At 38.0% G+C, this 22503-nt stretch overlaps 1 protein-coding gene across 2 annotated transcripts; it reads right to left on the bottom strand.

Annotated features, from left to right (window-relative positions):
• Window positions 1–4165: 4165 nt before the first annotated feature.
• Window positions 4166–21571, bottom strand: tmem200ca (transmembrane protein 200C, genome duplicate a). Of its 2 annotated transcripts, XM_053634983.1 has the most exons (3): window positions 21079–21571; window positions 20503–20556; window positions 4166–5983 (listed from the first exon to the last, which is right to left on the bottom strand). In XM_053634983.1, the coding sequence occupies exon 3, from the start codon at window positions 5948–5950 to the stop codon at window positions 4337–4339; it is 1614 nt and encodes a 537-aa protein (XP_053490958.1). In that variant the 5' UTR covers window positions 5951–5983; window positions 20503–20556; window positions 21079–21571; the 3' UTR covers window positions 4166–4336. The 2 variants fall into 2 exon arrangements, with proteins under 2 accessions (XP_053490958.1, XP_053490965.1); XM_053634990.1 differs by lacking the exon at window positions 20503–20556.
• Between the last annotated feature and the right edge of the window lie 932 nt (window positions 21572–22503).

Consider the following 22503-nt stretch of genomic DNA (forward strand, 5'->3'; position numbering starts at 1 on the left):
GTGTTTACTCAGGTTGCCTTTGTTTTATTTTGTATTTAAAACTATTTAGTATGAGATATACATAAAAACAGAAAAAATACTTTTTCACAACACTGTTTATGCATGTACATATAGTAAATAAAGTGATTCTGATTCTGATATTACTGAAGTTAATTTCCACATAATGATAATGTCAAGCCAACTGGTAGCTAATTATGAACACATACCATCCAAATCACTTAATCTTCACTTAAATCCTGAGTAAAACCATCGTAAAAGGAGAGAAATTATACTTGATTTAGTGTAATTAAATCAAGTATAATTTAATGATTTAATGTAACACGTCAGAGAGAGTGTGACAGAAAGAAAAATGAGGGAGAGAACAAGAGAATCAGAGAGGGATAGAAAGAGATATTATACACCAAAGAGTGAAAGAGACACACAGGAGAGAGAGAGAGAGAGAGAGAGAGAGAGAGAGAGAGAGAGGCTTCATGGGAACAGCAGATTCCTATAACTGCTACTTTTGGCTGTTCTAAAGGACATCTACACCTGAATGCCATAGCTGTACCTGTTAGACAGAGAGAAAGAGTAAGAGATGGAAAGATAGCGAGGGGTCAACAAGGGTTAAGCATTGTATTACACAGAGGAAGAAGAAGGATGCGAAGATAATGACTTACAATAAAGAAAAAACAAAGATTAGAAATATAATAGCAGAACTCATCGCGTCATTTCAATGAAAAAGCAATGCATTACATTTACTTGATTCAAATGTGTATATTATTGCCACAAAATGAGATCATCAATACAAATTTGTTTTTAATTCACTTACTTTTAGCACTAATTATGTTTATGTACTATACTATATTAAAGTATAAAACATGTACACATAAATTTATTCATCTTCAGAAAGTGCGTTGTTCTGGTCAGGGTTGTGGTGTATCCAGAGCATTTCCTGGTGACACTAGGTGCGAGGCAGGAGTACACCCTGAACAGGATGACAGTCCATTGCAAGGCATCATGCACATGCACACACACACACACACACACACACACACACACAGGGGCAATTTTTTAGAAATAGCCCATCTACCTCCGGGCATGTTTTGAGGAGGTGAGAGGAAACCAGAGAACCTGGAGCAACCCTAGGGAAACCATGCAAACACAGGGAGAACATAAGAATAGGGAGAGCCAGAGACTCTGCATAAACAGCAATCAATGCTCAAGATCAAACTAGGGACCTTGGAGCTATGAGACAGCAATGCTACTTCACTGCACCATAAGTAAACCCAATGCATAACTTACTTTCAGTGATAACAGATAACTGATATAATCGCAGGGCTTATGTCCAAGTGTTTTTGTTTTGAGGCATAAGGAATACATGAGTCACTCACTGATACACAGATACTGATTTGTTTGTACCTCTCTTGTTTCCTGTATCTCTCTCTCTTTTTTTTTTTTTACACATAAATTACACAGTACACATAAGTTTACACAGTACAATATATTAATATTCAAGTATGTATTTAGGTCAGCGTTACTCCAGTGTTTTTATCCCACTTGTTTAGTTGTTGTGAGACTGAGGCATGAATAAAAGGTGGAACAAGAATGACAACAGAGTTTGGATTACATTTACAAAGTATGGCTGTTTAGAAGAAAACAAAAACTTAATTTAAACAACTGCATGGTGTATTAGTCAAGGATATGAGCTCTTCTGGGCTGAGGGTTACACACTGCTCAAATACTTAAATAGCATGCAGAGATTCTTCAAATGAAAAGAAACAACTTTGAAATCATGTTACATGGTTCTTTAAAAATAGCAGAGCATAACACAGAGCATAGCATTTCCCCTAGAAGCTGGCTATAAATTTAGCAAATGATTTTCGAACCATGTTAATATAAAGCACCGGTGGAACTTAACTGTCCTGCCTTCAGTAAAACAGATGCCAAAGAATATCTTTTCGATGACTTTATTCATTGATTAGCTCACTAATAGTTTCGCATTTACTGCTCCAGAGGACTTCAAATGAAGTGTGAGGATACATGAGATTCGATGAAGCATCTTAAGTTCAGAATTATGTGCTAAAGTTACATCAAAAAAATAATGACCAACAATAGTATTGATGTCAGTTTAAAAGCAATTACTAGGCTAGAAGAGTGAATCTCAGTTATTAATGCTTAATATCAGATGGGGTAATGAAAAGACACATCTAGCCTACGTGATTGAGCTGTGATATAGGAACATTATAAATGCTTAATGTGAACTAGACTTGTACAAAAACAACAAACAAACAATGCAAAACTCGGTCATACACTTATCTTGGCATAAACATTATCCCACTAAAAGGACTAACCTTTTGACATCTTCTTCAGAAACGTCTTCAGGAAACAGCTTAACTTTTTCAAAACAATGATTCAATAACCTAGATATGAAGCACAAAGTTTTAATATTTTCTGCTTTATACTGGTCAGGGTGGTTGTGGTGGATCTGGAGCCAATCAGGAACACAGGGCATGAGGCGGAGACACACCCTGAATGGGAGAATCAATCCCTAGTAGGGGACACACTCGTTCACACCTAGGGGCAATTTAGTGTAGGCAATCTGTCTACCAGCATGTTTTTAGAGAGGGGGAGGAAACCGGAGAACACAGGAAGAAGATCATAAAGAGCACCAAAAGTCCACACAGACAGTAACCCAAACTCAGTATCTAACCCTGGAGCTGTGTGTTCATCTAATGAGATTATGGCATAATTTTTTGCTAGTAAACAATAGTTATGATATAGTTATCAATAATCAGTAGTTATCAATAAACAATTAAAAAATCATGTTAAGCTGTTTCCTTATTATGGGTTTATATGAAGAAGAAAACAGTTAACATCAAAATGATTGTGCATGTGAGTGACTTGTTGTGTGATCATCATTTCTTTTACATTAAGCCATGTTAACTTTTTTTTACGATTAGCATTAGCATTAGAATGCGAATCCTCCTTAAATCAATTGCTATAATCATATTTAATTTAAGTAGCCTGAGTTTACAATCTGTGTCTCATGCACCATCTTTATCTACAAACTAGTTTATATGTGTATAGTAAACTAAAACTGCTATGTTCAAAAATAAGTTTTTCATGCAGGAAGCAAGCATGAGTCTTAAATGAGTAATTCATTTTCATCTAAGTCCATCACATGTTGTTTGATAAGTACTTATTCTGTCATTTATATTGTAAAAACATGATAGATGAGACAAGAAAGTAAACAAAAACTGATCAGTGTAGTCTGCACACATCCTGATGAAAAACAGACGGCTTTTAGGTGTAGTCTATATGAACTGCTTTAATATAATGGAAAATCAGGTTAAACCTGGAAGTTGTGTGGTGGTGTTTCAATACCAGAATCTCAAAGACTACTTTGACATCAGTTTCATGATTCTAGTTTATATTTGAGAAAATACTGCAATATATGAAGACTGTGTATTTGTGTTTTTTGATACAAGGAACACTGATTTAAGATGGCATGGTTCAACATACTATATGGTATTATACACTTATAATGAGTTACAAAACAAAAAATCCACTTAGGACTTTAGGAACACTTCAAGGGAATAAGGATAGTTTGAATTGATGCTTATGATTCTGACGAAGGGTCATTGTGCTAGAGGGTGGACTTAGTTCAGAATTCAGGCACAAAGCATTACAGCCATTTCTAAACAGGCAAGACGTCTAAAAAGAAACATACAATTGTAATAAAAACGTTCCCCCCCCCCAGTCAAATGCAAACATAATGGGTCTCCCTCAGGCAGATGATATTTCAAAGAAGATATTGCTATGTATCAAGTCAAACCATTAAAATCATTAATTTGGTTAATTAAAAAAAAGTGCAAGGACACTACAGTATAAAATACATGCTGTTGAGACAGCAACTCCCCATTACTTATTAGAAAGAAACACACTGGTGGACAGGTGGAACAGCCACATACTGCTTTTCTACTGTAAATACAAAAATGGAACCTTGTAGCGATGTGCTACCACACTTCAAAACTTTTTTTTGTTGCTTTTCCTTTATATATATTCTTTGCTTATTAAATAGCAATTATAAATGTTCCTGGCATGCCAGCATGTTTTTAATGCTCTTCTCTGCAATGCAATTTTTTTTTTTATTTCATTCTTTGTCTGGGAAGGCATTAAACATAATTCCAAAGAAAGGAAGATAATATATTCATTAGTACCCAAGGCATTACAGCAAGTATATGTATCCATTTTCACTGTAAGAGTAAAAAGGAAAAATATCGATTGTTGTAATGACTTTAGTATGTAATGTCTCTATTAAACCTTGCAAATTCACTGATTTCTTCTGGTGGCTCAGTTAGAGTTCTACACTCTCAATTTCCAGGTCCTCTAAGGTAGTGTCTGATTGGGAAATCATCACCAGTTTGTCTTTATTTGAGTATTGTCTGATCATGTCATGGTCAGGTTCACTGGAGACATCTTCCTCCTGGACAAGGGGATTTTTTGAAACGTGCCCTTTAGACAAAAGCTCAGAAGAACTTCCATGACTAAAACTTGTCATATCAGTGGACTCAAAAGACTCCCCTCCAAGACCCTCGAGTTTGATATAACCCCCACTGCTCGGGCCTTCCAGTCGAGGACAGCTACGTCGCCTGGTTCGATCCATGTGCCGGTTCACAGGGGTGGACGGGCAGATTCCCAAGTCAATGGACCTGGAGTAGTCTGATAGGGCACTTAAGGACAGGTGAGAGCCTGTCACTTTAGGGCCAGGGGATGCAGGAAGGAGTTGAACCCGTGAGCCTTGAAGGGAGAGGTGTGGCATCTCTTGCAGGCTGTTGCTACCCTTATAAACTTCCACTGAGTCCTGGGAAATAATGGTTCGAGTTTGAGGAGTCTTCACTTTGGCTTTCCTGATGCTCCCTGATGCCACTAGAGACTCCAAGCAGTGATGAATAGCATCCGAATCCAGACATTCACTTGTGGTCTCCCCAGATTTATCCGAACCCCTTCTGTTTCCTGCTGTCCTGTGGTTGAGCCTGATCAATGGTAGTGTGAAAGCATTGACTGAGGAGGTCACAATTGTTTTGGTCTCCCATTGCTTCGCCTCTGGTGACTGATCCCTGCAAATGCTATACACTGTGTCTGTGATGGCAAGACTATCCAAAGGTAAGTCTTCCAGTTTGCCAATAGATGAGTTTCTGGATGACGGCCTGCTATCCTGGTCCTGTTTGAAAGATCCTGAAGATGGCCATGAGCCCTTTGCTAGCATAGCAGCATTGTATACAGAGCTTGGATTGCCTTCTACCCCCTTTGATTGCATATAGTTCACAAATCCATTAAGTGAAGCATTGTCCTTGGATCGCAAACTGTGAATATCAATAACCGTTGAATAAATGTCCCTAAGGTTAATGATTTTTGTCTTTTTGTCCCTGTTTTCATGCAGGACTGCATTAGCGCAAATGAACAGGAAGATACCAATGCCCATAATCAATGGTCCAAACACTTTTAGTTTGTCTGAATGTAAGTGTCTGTTTAAAAACTCAGCAAAGACACCCAATTTTGGCGATTCCTCAGTTGTGCCATTAGTAGAATTAGAGCTTTTAACATCTTTATCCAGCTGATAAATAACCTTACCACTTGTCGTCCAGTTCACTGCTTTGGGTCCTCCTCTGTCATTGGTAAAGGCTGGTTTCTGTAAGCCTTTAACTGTGAGGAGTCCTGGGTAAAGCGGACTTCCTTTAGGCCAGTAGCCTAGTACAGCCAAGGCAATCCCAACAAGCAACACAATAATGCCTAGTGCAGCAATCAGCCCAGAGACCGAACAGAGCTTCAGTTTGCCCTTCACCACCACCACCTCATTCTTTCTCTTCTTCTTGGCTTTTCTCTTGCGCTTGTTCTCTGCCCGGTTTTTGGCACGGAGGGAATCTTGGCGTCTTGCTGAGATTCTCAAGAGGCCTCCAGTAGCAATCATAATGAGGCCCGAACTGGTGATCACCTAATCATCCTGTGTTTGACAGAAAGACAGAGCAAGAATCAGACTGACAGTAATCAGTATTCAGATATATATATATATATATATATATATATATATATATATATATATATATATATATATATATATACACCTCAGAAATATACAGTATATTATAGTAAATCCACAAGATTAATCTGACAGATTTTAAATAACTTACACACAGTCCTCACACAGAAGCAGATGACCAAAAGTATGTGCACACCTGATCATCACACCCATATGTGGGTCTTCCCCAAACTTTCCAACTACAAAGTTGGAAGCACACAATTGTATAGGAAGCCTTTGTACGCTATAGCATAAAGAGTTCCCTTCACCAAACATATTCCAGTATGACAACGCCCCTATTTGCCAAGGTTGGTGTGGAAGAACTGGAGTGGTCTGCACTTATATAGCTTTTATCCAAAGCACTTTACACTGTGTCTCATTCACACACACTCACGGTAGCAGAGCTGCCATGCAAGGTGCTAACTTGCCATCGGGAGCAACTTCGGGTTCAGCGTCTTGCCCAAGGACACTTCGGCATGTGGAGTGGCCGGGAATCGAACCGCCAACCCTGCGATTAGTGGACAACCCTCTCTACCACCTGAGCCACAGCCGCCTTCACAGAGCCCTGACATCAAGCTCAGTGATCACTTTTGAGATGAACTGGAATACTGAACAGACTGTTGACCACTGACTTTTGAATGATGACCTCACTAATGCTCTTGGGGCTGAATGGATAAATCCCCACAGCCATGCTCCAAAATCTAGTGGTAAGTCTTCCCAGAAAGGTGGAGATTATTTTAACAGCAAAGGGTGACTAAATCCGGAATGGGAAGTTCAAAAAGCACATTTGTGTGTGTGTGTGTGTGAAGGTCAGGTGTCCACAAACCTTTGGACATATATTGTGTATATGGCAACCCCTAACTCCCCTGACAAAGAAGAACTGTTTCAGTCAATCATTAAAATACAATAATATTAATTATCAAAACATAACCAAAGCAGTCATTTGTACACATAATGTAGACACTTGCAAATATTTATATCTAGGGGGTTAACTGCAGGGTAACACAGAGGACAAGCAATTATAAAGCAAGTAAAATTGTATATCACATCATGGCATAATAATAACAACAACAACAACAACAACAATAATAATAATAATAATAATAATAATACAGATTCATACTGCTTTACAGAAATGTTTTTAGTCCTTTAGTCAAGGTGATTGTTAACTCATGTTTGCATGCAATTTGTTTATTAAAGGCATGTGTTCATTTTGCTAGCTTAAAGGCTTTACTGTATCATATATCTCTGAATGATATTAAATTGTGAGAAATCCATATCATCTTCTGTAACTGCTTTATCCTGGTCAGGGTCATGGTGGATCTGTAGCCTGTGCCGGGAATATTAAGCACAAGGCAGGAATACACCTGGAATGAGATCCCAGTCCATCGCAGGGCACCATGCATACACATGTTCACATACACATTAACATTCAGAGGCAATTTGGTTTAGCAAATACACATCTGAAATCCATATGCATTAAACTGTTCCAACATTGTTAGCAATGTAAGACATAGGGCTCCCAATTTACAAACCATTTTAACCCATGGTTATATTTAGAATGCATATAGCCACCACACACCCTCACACCCCCACACACACATACATATATCATCATTCCCCTATAAAAACATATACAGCAAAAGAGGCACAGAATCAGGATAAAGTAAACAGCATAACTGTGCAAAGCAGCTGCATATAAATAATCTAAAGAGTAAATAATAAATTGCAGCATATGTTACTGTGTAAAAGTGTCGAATCAGTGCTAGTGGTGGTGGTGGTGTGGGGAGTGGGGGGGTGGGGGGCTTTGTGCATGTATACATGATCTCACTACTTTACATTAATGATATATGAAAAGGCATGCTAGATGAGCAGATTAGAAGAGATCTGTTCATTTAGTGTGTAAATGTGATGTCTAAAAGCATAGAAGCATTGTCACTGTGAAAGTGTGTGTGCAGTGTAGTGACATGGTGTCTTATGCATACCTGGAGAGTGTGCCAGATTAGCAGCTGTGTGTGGGAGCCCAGGAGAGCATTTATACTCTGCCACCCAGACAGATGTGTCTGCACACATGATGTAATGCACAACCACAAACTACCGAGACACAAAAGTGATGGCCTTCTCTGTGCCCTTCTGAAAACGGATGAATTATATGAAATGTTCTAATATGGTTTCTGGGAATATTTTGCTTTAGGAGAGGTAATTCTTCACATGCAGTCGGAATTCTGCTGGGTGCTAAATTTACGTGCTAAATAATATCAAAACCCATATTTATTATCAACATGCAACAAGTGCAAAAAATAAGGCATAAGATTGCAGTCATGTGAAAAAATAAGTATACCCCATGGAAACTGTTGGGTTTTTTTTTTGTTGACATATTTGGACAAGCAAACATTTTATTTTCATTGAAACAGTGCCTATTAATAAAGTTGATACACTCTGTCAAATGACACATGAAATTGTTTTCACAATTTAAATTGACAAAAAAACAGATCAGTCACATGGAAAAAGTAAGTACACCTCTACATTTATCACACCTTCAAATTCATAAAATTAGAATCAGGTGTTCAAGATTGGGTACCAGTGATCAGATCCTGCTTAGGGAGTGCAGGTGGAACCCGTCTTATTTATACTATTCTCACATCTAGTGTCTGGGGGTCCCTTTGCTATTGAGGTGTATGGTGTCATTATTCCAAGATCTAAAGAGTAAGGCCTTCAGATAAAAGGTTGAGGATGCCTATGAGTCTGGCAAGGGATTTTAAAAGATCTCCAAATTATTTGAAGTACATCATTCCACTGTAAGGAAAATCAACTACAAGTGGCACAGATTTCAAATGACTGGCAATTTGTCCAGGACTGGCCGTCACAGCAAATTCAGCCAGAGAGCAGATTGTCTGAGGCAAATAGAAGTCTCCAAGCACCCCAAAATTTCATCACAGGATCTGCTAGTAAGTCTTACAACTAAGGGTGTCAAAGTGCATGCTTCTACAATCAGAAAGAAATTGAAGAAAAGATTGCCTTTGCTGTCTAAAAAGAACATTAAAGCAAGACTACAATTTGCTAATGAGCATATAGGCAAAAGACCAGGCCTTTTGTTATTATGTGCTCTGGACAGAATATCACATCTATTGATATTTCTGTTGAATAAATGATTGAAAAAGCTTTTTACCTTGTGTTTTTTTTTCAGGTATACTGTATCAACTTTATTAATAGGCACTGTTTCAAATATGATCAAATGTTTGCTTGTCGAAAATATGTCAAAAAAGCAACAATTTCCATGGGGTGTACTTATTTCTTCACATGACTGTATGTTAAAAACACCTGCACAGTTCACAATGCTCACTTCAAACATCAGAACTGGAAAAAATCTGGAATATAATCTCAGTAACTTTAACTGTTGCATGTTTGTTGGTGCAGGAAGTGCTGGTTTGAATATTTCAGAAACTGCTGCTCTCCAGGGATTTTCACACACAACAGTCTCTAGAGTTTACTCTGAACAGTGTGAAACACAAAAAACATCCAGTGAGCAGCAAATCTGTGGGCGGAAATGCCTTGTTGATAAGAGATGTGCCAGAAAGTCTACAGTAACCCGTATAACCACTTTTTACAACTGTGGAGAGCAGAAAAGAATCTCTGAATGCACAACATGCTGAACCTTGTGGTGGACCGGCTACAGCAGCTGAAGACTGCACTGGGTTCCACTCCTGTCAGCCCAGAACAGGAATCTGAGGCTACAGTGGGCACAGGCTCACCCAAACTGTACAGTAGAAAAAATGGAAAAAGGGCAATGTATATATCCATCCATCCATCCATCTTCTATACCGCTTATCCTTTCTTCAAGGTCACGGGGAAAAATGGAGCCTATCCCAGGAAGCATCGGGCACAAGGCATGGTACACCCTCGACAGGGTGCCAATCCATACACACACTTTGGACACGCCAATCAGCCTACCATGCATGTCTTTGGACTGGGGGAGGAAACTGGAGTACCCGGAGGAAACCCCCGCAGCACGGGGAGAACATGCAAACTCCACACACAGGGCCACGGTGGGAATCGAACCCCCGACCCTCGAGGTGTGAGGCGAACGTGCTAAACGCTAAGCCTCACAATGTATATATATGATATATAAACATTTTCCCTATACTATATATGCAGGTTGTCTGAATATAATACGTTATCAATACAGGTATAGTTAAACATGCTGCTGTGATACCTAATCAAATCAACTCCAGTTTCACTTTTAAAAAAAGTTCTTCTTGTTTTGCCTTTTTAGGTCTTCAGTCATGTGTGAGTACTCTAGAATGCATTGTTTATATTTGCTAATTCTTTGTCTTTATGATAATTTTGATGGACATTTTACTGATTCAATTAATTATATGATGTTCTCTGTATACAACCCCTGGCAAAAGGTATGTTTCACAAAGCCAGAATGTTCAGATATTAAACAAAAATTGTTTTGTGTCATCTCTGTGATTTGTTTATTTGCTACAAAGTAAAAAAAAAAAAATGCCAGGTGAACATCCTCCAAGTGTGGTGATTCCATAATTTTTTGCCAGGGGTTGTAATGTCATGTCAACATTTCAAACTGAAAGATTTCAAACAAAATTTAAAAATACCACTGCACCAGTGAATTTTGAATGTCACATCCCCTGTTGTGCCACTCCACCCATGCTAGAGCATACACATTCATTTCTTCTGACTATGAAAATAGCATCTGGGTACAAGTGGGAAAGAGCCGGCTTATACCCATACAAATGAGCAATTAACTCATTTTAGCAGCAAATAACGTTTGCACCAGCATGAAAATAGACCTGGTAAAATGAAAACAAGGCCACCAATACACAAAAAACAACCAAATAGGCAGTGTTACAACAGCTTATAGGAATGATTACATGCTTAAAAGAGAATGCATTTCAGATTGATCAAACAAGAAGCTGACAAAAGTCTGCAAACATGGAATCTTGGCCTTTCTAAGAGGAACCATGTAGAGGAATAGAGCTTTGTACTGGCTCTCTAGGAACTTCTTACTACAGATTGTTCCGTAAGCCAAGTAATGGCACATCAGGGACATCCAACCTGCCTCTGCTCATTTATCACCGCTAGCCTGAAGTCAACAAGTCAAACTCTGAGGATCTACATCAGTAATCTGTGACTGACCAAGCACAGAGATGTAGATGTCTAAATTACTCAAAATAACACCACACACAGCCCTTTAATATGTGCATAATAACCCAGTGGGAAAAGATGCTATTTTATTAATGTGGACTTTGTTGATTAATGAGTAATGAACATAGTTAATATGAAAAGGCAAAAAGGGGTCTGTATTTTAAGCACATTAAATATAAAATACATTAAGAGGATTAGCTTGGTATAGTGGACATTACAATGTACAAATCTATTGCTAGGTGAACTTTATTTTAGCGCCCATACAGCATTAACAACAGGTTTAGCAGCTGTTAGTTATTTTAAAAAATGCTATATTGATTTTGCTAATTAGATCTGTTGCTTTTGCTAAAATGACTCGTCCTCTAGCATGCGTTTTCCATGTCTGCATAAGGAAATATATACAGGATAAAATATGCCTTAGCATTAATTCCAAGACAGATACCTCATGAGTGTGCAGGGTTTGTGTCATTTACATTTATAGCAGTTGGCAAGCGTCCTCACCCAAAGACGATTGGCAGACGTGCTTTATAATTTCCTTCATAAACATGTCCTCATGCTAGTACAAGTAGGTCAGGGTTTAAGGAATACAATTAATCTGTACTATATTTTATTGCACACCTATATTTAACAAAGTTGTGTTTATTTTTTATTTTTTATAAACCTATGTTGTGTTTTCAATTGTTTGATATCCATGAGAGCAGAGTATTTTTGTGAATTTTTTTAACAAAAGATCACAAGCTTAAACAATAAAGACAATTTTTCACAGTGTTTGCTCATATTTAATAAGGGTGCCAATATTAGTGGAGGGCACTGTGTATACAGTATAAGATTGGGGTACTGAGGTCTTACGGTGATTTCATTCCATGTTGTTGTGGTGGCATAGTAGTGCTGTCATTAACTCTAACATGAATGCTCCCTATTCCATGTTCTTGCTGTGGCCATGGATCACAACTGAGTTTAATGACAGAAAATGCTTTATCTTTTAGCTAAGTGTTCTTATTATTTCCTTGGGATTTTAGAAATTGAGTATTTCTGTGCAAAGAATCTGTCGACAGAGACAAAACAACAACAACAAAACAAATCCCTAATTAAAAATAATAAATATAACGAATCCCTAATTTCTAATTTTGGTAGAGTGGTTATATCAGTTTTATTATAATATAATTGGAAATATTCAAAAATTCTAATGTGAAATATACAAATATATCACACTGAGTTTAAATTCTCATCTGAAACACACAGAGGCTAGATAAATGAGCTTTTCTATACAACATCTGGTCGACAAACAGATGGCTGAAAAGATACCTGGAGATCCAGCTAATGATAACAGACAGCTTGGATCACACAATGGCTCAGTGGAGCAATTTCTTCTCTCTCTGATTTCCTAAACTATCAGAGTAAACACAACAAGACTGGGAAGTGAGACACTGATTAGATATGTTTTGGAATATTCTCAGTTTAGTAGAGACCTATTTTCACATAGATATATAAAGTTACGTATAAATATTTGCATACCTCTCGGAGAAAATGAAGACGAAGACATTTTAAACAAGCTCTCAAGCCAATTGAAAACCTATAGGAGATTCTGGTGCTCTCTACCACCATCATCAAAATCCTTTAGAAGAATGGTGCTCATCCCTTCAGGCACACTGAAGCTGTTCTGGTGACTAATAATGCCCCAAAACCTTCCTAAGGCCCTTCATGATGGTTATTCCTTTATTTTGTCACCCAACTGTAATTGTTATACTGCACACTTTTCTATTCAAATCAGCACTGTTTTTTTTTGTTGAATTTGCCTTGTATGTTTTCTATGGTTTTCTTTTTATAGACAAGATATACCTGGATTTCATTTTAACTTCAGTGTATTCATGAAGGTAAAAAAAAAATTATTCCTGCAGGGTTAGATTGGAAAAATTTGCAATCAGTATACACAAAACTAGATTTTCTTTCAACGTGTATTGATAAATATTGAGAAATATAGACTGCAAAATGATCTGCTATTTCTGTATGCACCAGCAAGTGTAGTTGTGTTTTGATGGTAGAGTGTTCTACAGAAGACCAATATACTGACTTCGCTTTCCACAAGCGTGGTCCATCATTCCTGAGGCAGCAGGGCGACATGCAGAGACACTAGTACAATTGCTCCCTTCTGGGAATATAGTGGCCATTTTTCTTAATTTGTGGTGATGAATCTAATGCCACAGTGCAGTGGTCATTGAGATCCTTTCCCAACAGTGGTGGAAAACTTCAAATACAAAGGCCAACATTACATAAATTTGTCTTCTGTTAGATCCAAATATGGTCATTTGAAGAACATAGTGTACCATGTCTTTTGGGTACTCCCCAGCATTTTTCCATTACAGCTCAGATTTGGAGAGGAAGACAGAGAGAGAGAGAGAGAGAGAGAGAGAGAGAGAGAGAGAGAGAGATAGAGAGAGATAGAGAGAGACTAGGCAAGAGAATATCCCTCAAAACCACCTGGGGTTGATCTCCTGGGCAGGGCTGATAGATTGCTTTTGTACTGGAGGAATTATAGCATAGTTTTATTCCTCACAATGTATCACTTCTATGATTCACAATCCAGCAAAGAGCAGATGTGGAAAGTGGTGCTTAAAGGCATGCATGACATCAGATATATCTTTTTATAGTCTTGACAGAAAACTGTTAGTGGCTTTAAAGATAAAATCAAGCAACGGCAACAGTTAGTAATGTTCCAACACTCAGGTTTTGCGAAAAAAAAAAACATATACACTGAATAGACCGTCATGTCTTTCTGAATGGATAAAGCAACACGTGGAATTACTCAGGTCAAAGTGAGCTATTAATGTACTGTATTTCTTTAAATACCAAGTGTCAGGTAAATCACATAATGGAGGTTAGGCCGGATGCAATTGCAGTTAAGAGCTTTAATGAAGATTATAATATCTAGAGGGCAAGGCAAAAGACATAAACAAAGACAGGGAGTGGTCAAGCGATAAGGCAGAAATCAAGGTCAAAGTAAACAAAGTCCAAAACCAGGCTAACAAATACTAGATTAAGGCTTAATAGATCAACTGAGCATAATACTTTGCAAAGACATTGTCTATGAGAGTCTCTTTTATGTGTGCTGTGATTGAGAGTGTAATTGGGAACAGGTGTCTCTGATTAGTCCTCAGGAGAAGGTGACGTGTCTGTGTGTAGTTTTGGGAGGTGTACTCAATGGCCATGTTTTTAGTTTGCGGTGCATTCTGGGAAATGGAGTCATGAGTTTGCCATGACATGGCACCAAGCAGTCATGATTATATCAGGTTCTTTCCTGTTTCTTTCAAACTTTCCAGATTTTCTATATTCAGTTTTCTGTTGTTTTTTTTAAAAGTCACTAACACTATCATGAAAAGGAAAACCATGAAATGTGCCATCAGAGATGCTAGAGAAGATGCATTACTGCACAAAACAAACAAACAAACAAACAAACGTCTAAAAGAATATGGACAGAACCTTGGAGTCTTGACTCTTTTATATTATGTTCATAAAAGAATAACCATACTCTTTCCAGAATGCTTTTTGTAATTTTAAATGTAATACTTTTCCAGACCTCAGCATAAGCTGTGTTGTACGGTACCAGTGTCACAACATTATAACAACTCATACGAGACATTTAATTTGAGTAACAGTAACAGCTGAAACCTGTCCCTCTCTCACTGACTAACCAAACAGTGTAGTATCAGGGAATAGATTCGCTGCTGCTAACACACCTGCGTCTTCAGCCCCTGAAGTTGCATACGTATTTACCCGCATGCAGTGAAACCCCTTATGTAACTGTTGTTGTTGTTTTGTTTTGTTTTTTAATATAAAATACATGGTTACAGTGTAAAAAAAATTAGATTGCTAATGAAAATTTGCATATCTGGAAAACATTATTTTGGTCCAGAAAATTACATTATTATATTATGCCCCCTTGTAGAGCAATAGAGACTGGCTCTTTTTCAAAACTTTAAATTTTAAGTGATTTTAATTTAAAGCACAGATTCAAAATTCTGTGGGTCATATTATAACCTTTATTAGGCAAGTAGTGCTGTGCCATATCGTATTGTCCATGATATACCAGTACAATTCCTCCCAGTGATCAGAATTTGTCATTCCACGATATTGATGATATAGTTGATGACGTGTTTACGAGCTGCAATGTGGGCATCTCACACGTACAACGAGAACAAGCATGTTGAAAGCCAGAGTTCCAACCCTAGATGAGGAATAACAATTAATCCCCCAAAAAGGAGCTTACGATGCAATGCACGGCTCTCAAGACATGGCTCTCAAGACTTTTTGCCTGTATGCAAAAAAGATAGTCTTGAATGTTACTATTTTCATATCGAAATTTATATCATTACTGCAAAAAATGCCATGAAATATTGTGATATAATTTTAAATCTATATCGCCCATCCTTATAGGCCAGTCCTGGCCCATGGGCCATATGTTTCTCATCCCTGGTCTATATCCTCCTCACCTCAAAGCAAACAGCAGAGAATAAGTGTAAATAAGGTGATGAAAAGTGTCTGAGAGGGTGAAACATGAATTCCCAGTGGTCCCTGACGTCAGTGGAAGAGATTTATAGGTCAGAGGATGGGCCATGCACAGCATGAATCTGAAGTATATACATCTGATGTTAAAGATGAGCAGGCAGCAGAGCGGTGAGAGAAATCTAATGAAGTGTTTACCTAAATGCATGAGAAAAGATAAAAATGATAGAGCAGGAGCAGCTAAAGTTATGCTGTTAATAACCCTGAAATGGCTATAGCAATTACAGTCCACCAAAACTATTAAGGCAGAGTGAAAACATTCCCAAGTGGCACATTATAGATAATAATAATGTAGGAAAACATGAGTGAGGTTGAGATACAGCACAAAACAAAGAGGACGTGATATCAGCCCTAACTTTCAGCACTGATTTAAATTAGGATAAGTGTATGAGTAACATGTCATCTAGAAAAGGGAAATATACACCTCTAAAGCACACCAGTGAGCAGCCGTGACCACTCTGTATGTCCAGACATTTTTTTTTTTAATCAAAATTTTTGGATTGGCAGAAACAAATAAAAAACAACCTTAATATTCCACTCCCTCCACTTATGTATATTCTAATAACAAGGCAGCTCCATATGGTCCAGTGATAAGCTTATATAGAGTTTAATGAGCAGTGAAATATGCCCCAGTGAAGAACACAATCATTAAACTAACAATTACCCTGATTGTACCTGTTCTAAACACAGAATCTCCACACTCAGCTCCCACAAGGACGATGCAGCATCTAGCTAACTTTCCCCACCAACTCAGACGGTGAATGTTATAGTCTTATGATGCATTTTATTACAGTGAGTCATTAGCCATGAACAAGTGTGTGTCCTTGAGTTGTCAAAGTGTGAACGTTTACTTTGATATGCAGTCAGCATGGATGAATAAATCAGGAAATTAAACTATCGTCTACTGAAATGGTAAAGTACAAATTTTCGCTCAACACCCTGAATAAACCACAAGGAGCTACATTACTTCATGTGACATGGAATAAAGGATATAGCATCATTCTAGTTGTAAGAGACACAATAGAGGCGATGGCAGATTCGTTTACTGGTTTATTCATCCAAGCTGACAGCTATATAAGTAAATCTTCACACCCCTTATGGCCCCTATTATAATAAATGAAGTGATATACATTCGGAGAACAAATTTGATTCTATTCTATATTATTTGTAAAGCAATTTTAACAGCATATTGTTACAAAGAAGCTAGAGTCTAGAAGCCTAATGAGCAAGCCAAAAGGACACTGCCAAGGAGATGGCATGAGATAGAAACCTATAGAGAACTTGGACTCGAAACAGAAATCTATCCTCCTTATGGAAGACACCGATTAATGAGATTTTGATATTGAGCTCCTGCTGAATTGTCATAGTGAGGAATGTCACACAGTACAGATTGTGATAAATATATATATATATATATATATCAGATACCACTGGCACTGTACATGTTTAATAATAAATGTTAAAAGGTCCCTTTTGGGGGAACTTCGAAAGGTTCTATGTACAGACAAGCAACTAATAAAAGACAAACTTGTGGCTCTGCTATGCTGTGGCATTTTGCTGGCATGATTTAGGTCCACCTGTCCCCTTAGAGAAAAGCGTGACTGAAAATCAATATAAAGTTCTTATGAGTGATTTTGGAGTGGCATTTTAGAAATGTTTTGGAAGAATGGCCTTCATTGCTCCAATACAATTCCAGAGACTTAAAGAAAATATGCCAAGGTGCATCTATGCTCTTCTGGTGGTGTTCCAGCAGCAGTTTTTATTTTAATTAGTCATTGTCTATAACAACATGTTTCCCATTAGAAAGGAGTGTCAAGAAGAAGCCCTGTAGGAAGCTAAGAACCTGTTACTATCCAAAGAAATCTTGAAGAACCAATGTTTCTTAAATAGTGCAAAAATTTATGAGTACAAGTCTCAGTATAAGCATAAGCCAGGTTTAGGATCAAATTTCACTCTTTACAACTGTACTGAGCAGAAAAGCATCTCAGAACGCAAAACACATCAGACCTTGAGGTGGATGAGCTACAAAGGCAGAAGACCACATCAGGTTCTAATCCTGTCAGCCAAGAACAAGAACTGAGGCTATCATAGGCTCAGATTCACATAAATTTGACAGATGAAGACCGGAAAAGACCAGGATTTTTTTTTCTCTTCTAATCTTCAGCTATACAGTTTGAGTGAAAATCCCAGGAAATCAGCAGTTTCTGAAATACTCAAACCAACAACCATGGTTAAAGTCACAGAGATCACACTGTTTCTTCATTCTGATGTTTGATGTGAGCATTAACTGAAGCTCTTAAACTGTATCTGCATGATTGTATGCATTGTGCTGCTGCCACACGATTGGCATGATATTGGATAACTGTATAAAAGAGCAGGTTTATTAAAGTGGATGGTGAATGTGTGTGTAGTGTGTGTATATACAGTACATATGTGTGTGTATATATGTGTGTATATACAGTATGTATGTGTATATATATATATATATATATATATATATATTTTATTGCTGTGGAAAAGTATTTGATTTTGTCTGTTTTTGTGTATATCTGATATTAAATAGTTTTAGATCTTCAAACATAATACAATATAAAACAAAGGCAACCTGATTTAACACACAATACAGTTTTTATTATTATTTTTTTTATTGAAGCAAACAATACCTATCACCCCCATGAAAAACGAATTTAGCCTCCTTTAGCAGCAATAATTGCAACCAAATGTTTCCGATAACTGGAGATCAGTCTTTCACTTACTTCTAGGAGTAGGACTTACTCCTATGCTTTGGATCATTGTCTTGCTGCATAATCCAGTTGCAATTGAGTTTCAGCTTACATACTGAAGACCGGATATTCTCCTTTAGGAATTTCTGGTAGAGAGCAGAATTCATGTTTCCCTAAATTATTGCAAGCTGCCCAGGCCCTGAAGCAGCAAAGCATCCCCACACCATCACACTACCACCACCATGCTTGACCGTAGGTATGATGTGCTTTTTATAGAATTCTGTGGATTGATGAGTCAAAAGGGGAACTGTTTGGAAGACAGCGGACCCATTACATCTGATGTAAACCAAACACAGAATTCCACAAAAAGAACATCATACCTACAGTCAAGCATGTATTTCAATCACGTTCTTCCTCATCATTTCTGGAATTTCTTTCAACTTTGGCATAGTGTGTTACAGTGAAAGACCTTTTAACCAACTACATGCTGTTGAAAAAGTTCTATTTAAGTGTTGATTTGATTGAACAGGGTTTGCAGTAATCAGGCCTGGTTGCGTCTAGTCCAGCTGAACCCCATTATGAATGCAGTTTCATAGATTTATAGGGAATTAGTAACTACGGGGGCAAATACATTTCTCACAGGACCAGTTGGTACTGGATAACTTTTTTGCTTCAATAAATAACATTACCATTTATAAACTGTTTTTCAGGCAACTCAGGTTGCCTTTGCTTTATTTTAGATTTTGTTTTAATTTCTGAAACTATTTAGTATGATATATATATATATATATATATATATATAAAAGCTTTAGTTTTAGCTAGTTGATTGATAAACTATTCTGCTTTTCTGTCAAGACTACACTCATGATAATCAAACGTCTGGCAGAGAAATGGTTAATGGATAGTGAAACATGGGGGTGATACAGTGAAGCATAAAAGCGTGCTATAATTCTTCCAGCACAAAACAATCCATCAGCTCTGCTCAAAAGATCAACCTCAGGTGGTTACAGGGATCAGCTACGGCTGCCAAAAATGATCTCTCTCACTGTTCATTTTTTTCCCCTTGAATTTTTCACCTTAAAAATGTCTAAGGCATGCATTTTACAGAATGACAGATAGAAAGAAATGTACCACTTCTATTTTCAGTAAGATATAGTTATCAGATCTCGGTTTCTGATATATATTCAATACTGACATCCTCTTAATAACTGAGCTGAATATCTGTAAGCGTCTCTTGCCAGCTCATATGAAACATCACAGATGCAGTGATTCTTGCTTTAAGACAGAATGCATCCTGTCTTCATGTGCATGACCTGTGCTGTGTCAGTCAACACAGTAAGTATTCACAGGATACAACACGTCAGCGGAATAAATCGGAAAAACATCAGCTCTAATCATGTATCGATTCAATGTTTCAGGTTAGCATCAGCTCTGATACAGATATATAGATACATGTTCACTAGGTTCTCTGCTGTAATTGTTTGATACTTTTATCAGGAAAGGGTAAAGAGATTCTGTTCCAAGATAGTTTTCATAACACTCCTGATGGAACGGCACACATCCCTCCTTTGTGGCTCACATTTCTTTAAAAAAAAAATCTATGTACAGTAATAGATGATCAGATCAGATGATCATTGTTTACAATGTTCTGATAGACTCTGATCTGACTGATAAAAAAATAAATAAATAAAAGTCCTGTGAGGTCCTTGCTTCTCTCCACCATTTAGTGAACTGTATCTGTGGCTCCTTGAGCCTTGACAAAGCCCACGAGTGCACAACACAATTACAGCAGTGCATGTTCTCATGCACTGAAGATGACCATGATCCGGCTGCTGTGGACTGAAGCGACTGGATCGCACATGAATATACAGAAATGATGGATGATAATAAAATTCCATGACCCATGCACATGGGGAAAAAAAAACACCCAGATAATTAGCTATGTCTATAAAGTCAATGAGAATGTGCTTTGCTGCTTCAGATGAAGCTACTTACGTACACCGTCCCTCTGCATTTAGTCTGCACTGGTGGAACTACAGTACACCAATACTGTGTGCAGAAGGAGAAATGATGATGTATTTATTGATAATTCAGACTCTTCTACACATTGGTTATTGTGCTTTATCTTTTATAGATCAGCCTGATATTTTCACAGCCAGCCCATGAAAGCAGTTTGTAATTCAAATCAATGGTTTTGAAAGGAAATGTGGAGGCAGTGGTCAGAGCATGGTCTCAACAACTGTAGGAATTGTGTGTGTGTGTGTGTGTGTGTGTGTGTGTGTGTGTGTGTGTGTAAGCGTATGATCGATCAGAGCTCACTATTCTGGTGTTTACGTGCACATTTACAGTGATGTATGGAACCCTAGCTTAAATCGGAGTGGCTCATTGTGGTCCTAAAAAACAGCACCACTAAGGATGGAGAATAGTGGAAATGTTAAAAATACAGATAATTGTGCTCCTGCGTCGTGACTGTGTCCATAAAAAAAGGCAACACGGGTGGAAGGGAGGACAATAAGATGAGTGTGTGAGAAATAAATGCAGTATAGGCATTTATACGGCAACGTTACTTACCGAGTGAGAAATGTGCATCGGTGTCATAGCCGAATTCAGGCGATGATCAACAAAAGTTTCTGTCCACCGAGAGAATCATTTTGCGCAGTGAGGAAAAACCGGGGAACCCGCGCGTAATTCCGCATGAACAGGGAAACTGCTCGGCTCCATGCTCTTATTACCTGCAGCAGCAAATCCATTCATTCTTCTCCTCTCCCTCTTTCCCTGTGCTTGCCTCTATCTGTCTATCCGTCCATCAGTCCGTCAGCACGGCGCTGCGCCCAGTCCGGAATGGAGAGTTCACAGCCAGGCGGGGTTGCCAGATTGGAGTCAGTGTTTCTCAGTGATTCTCACTCCAGTTACGGTCTAAAACCCGGACAGTCCTTCACTCGGCTATACACCAGCCCCAACTGCAACTTACAACTCCCATCAAGCAGCCAAAGGCTAATTTTCCCAGCGCAATGAGATTCTACACAGGGCAGTTCATAAGGAAACAGCAACACTGCTCTCATGATGGCGGGATGCTGATGTTGCGCGGATTCGCGGCTGTTGTTGCTATGATACCGCCGTATCAGGAGAGCGAGAGAGAGAGCGAGAGAGAGAGAGACTGATTAATATAGTCAGCTTTTAGAAAAGGCCAGCAGGTATTTTACACATAAAAGCACCAGGGAAGTACTTTGGGTAATGGAAGAACAAAGCCAGGGCTGGACTTAGTGAGATGGGGCCCCTGGGTTTGAGTCAATTTCGGGCTCTATCTACTCTATAAATGATTTTAAATGAAAAAGAACAACATGGATCATACATAAGCCCAGTCAAAAAACGGAATCATTTTATTTATATGACAACTGATCGAAGCTTAAATCATTTTCCAACAAACAAACAAATAAATAAATAAATGAAAGTTCAGAGTGATCATGACTTTTGTGCATTGCAATCAACGACAAAAAAAATATTATTGACATGAAAAATAGGCCTATTGAAAAACATGCAAAGACCATTAGGTAAAGTTGCAGTCATCACATAATTTCTATAACATATAAATGGCAAAGTCTATACTGAGTGTATGAATCTTTACAAAAATCTGTTGTTGATATGTGCTGACATATTTTATAGATTGGATACACAGGCAGTGTTAGGCTGACTCACACCATATATTTGACTACATCCCATTACTTGCAGTTTCTGAGTATAATTTATAACAGAAACGTAAAGAGCATTTCCTCTTGCATTATCATGACATTTAGTGTTAGCAAGAATGACTGAGTAACTGGGTGAGTTTGTGTGTGTGTGTGTGTGTGTGCACCACTTTGATACAACTTGTTCACCATTATAACAGTGACTAATACAGACAGGTTTCAACAGCAACACATTGTCATAACCACCAATAACCAGTCAGCACACATCGAGGTGACTGACGTATAATTTAGCTTACACGGGGCAGGGCCA

Source organism: Ictalurus furcatus, chromosome 1 (assembly GCF_023375685.1).
Source record: "Ictalurus furcatus strain D&B chromosome 1, Billie_1.0, whole genome shotgun sequence".
NCBI lineage: Eukaryota > Metazoa > Chordata > Actinopteri > Siluriformes > Ictaluridae > Ictalurus > Ictalurus furcatus.

Coding starts and splice junctions, on each gene's coding strand:
- tmem200ca (XM_053634990.1), bottom strand. CDS start 5,950: ATGATTGCTACTGGAGGCCTCTTGAGAATCTCAGCAAGACGCCAAGAT.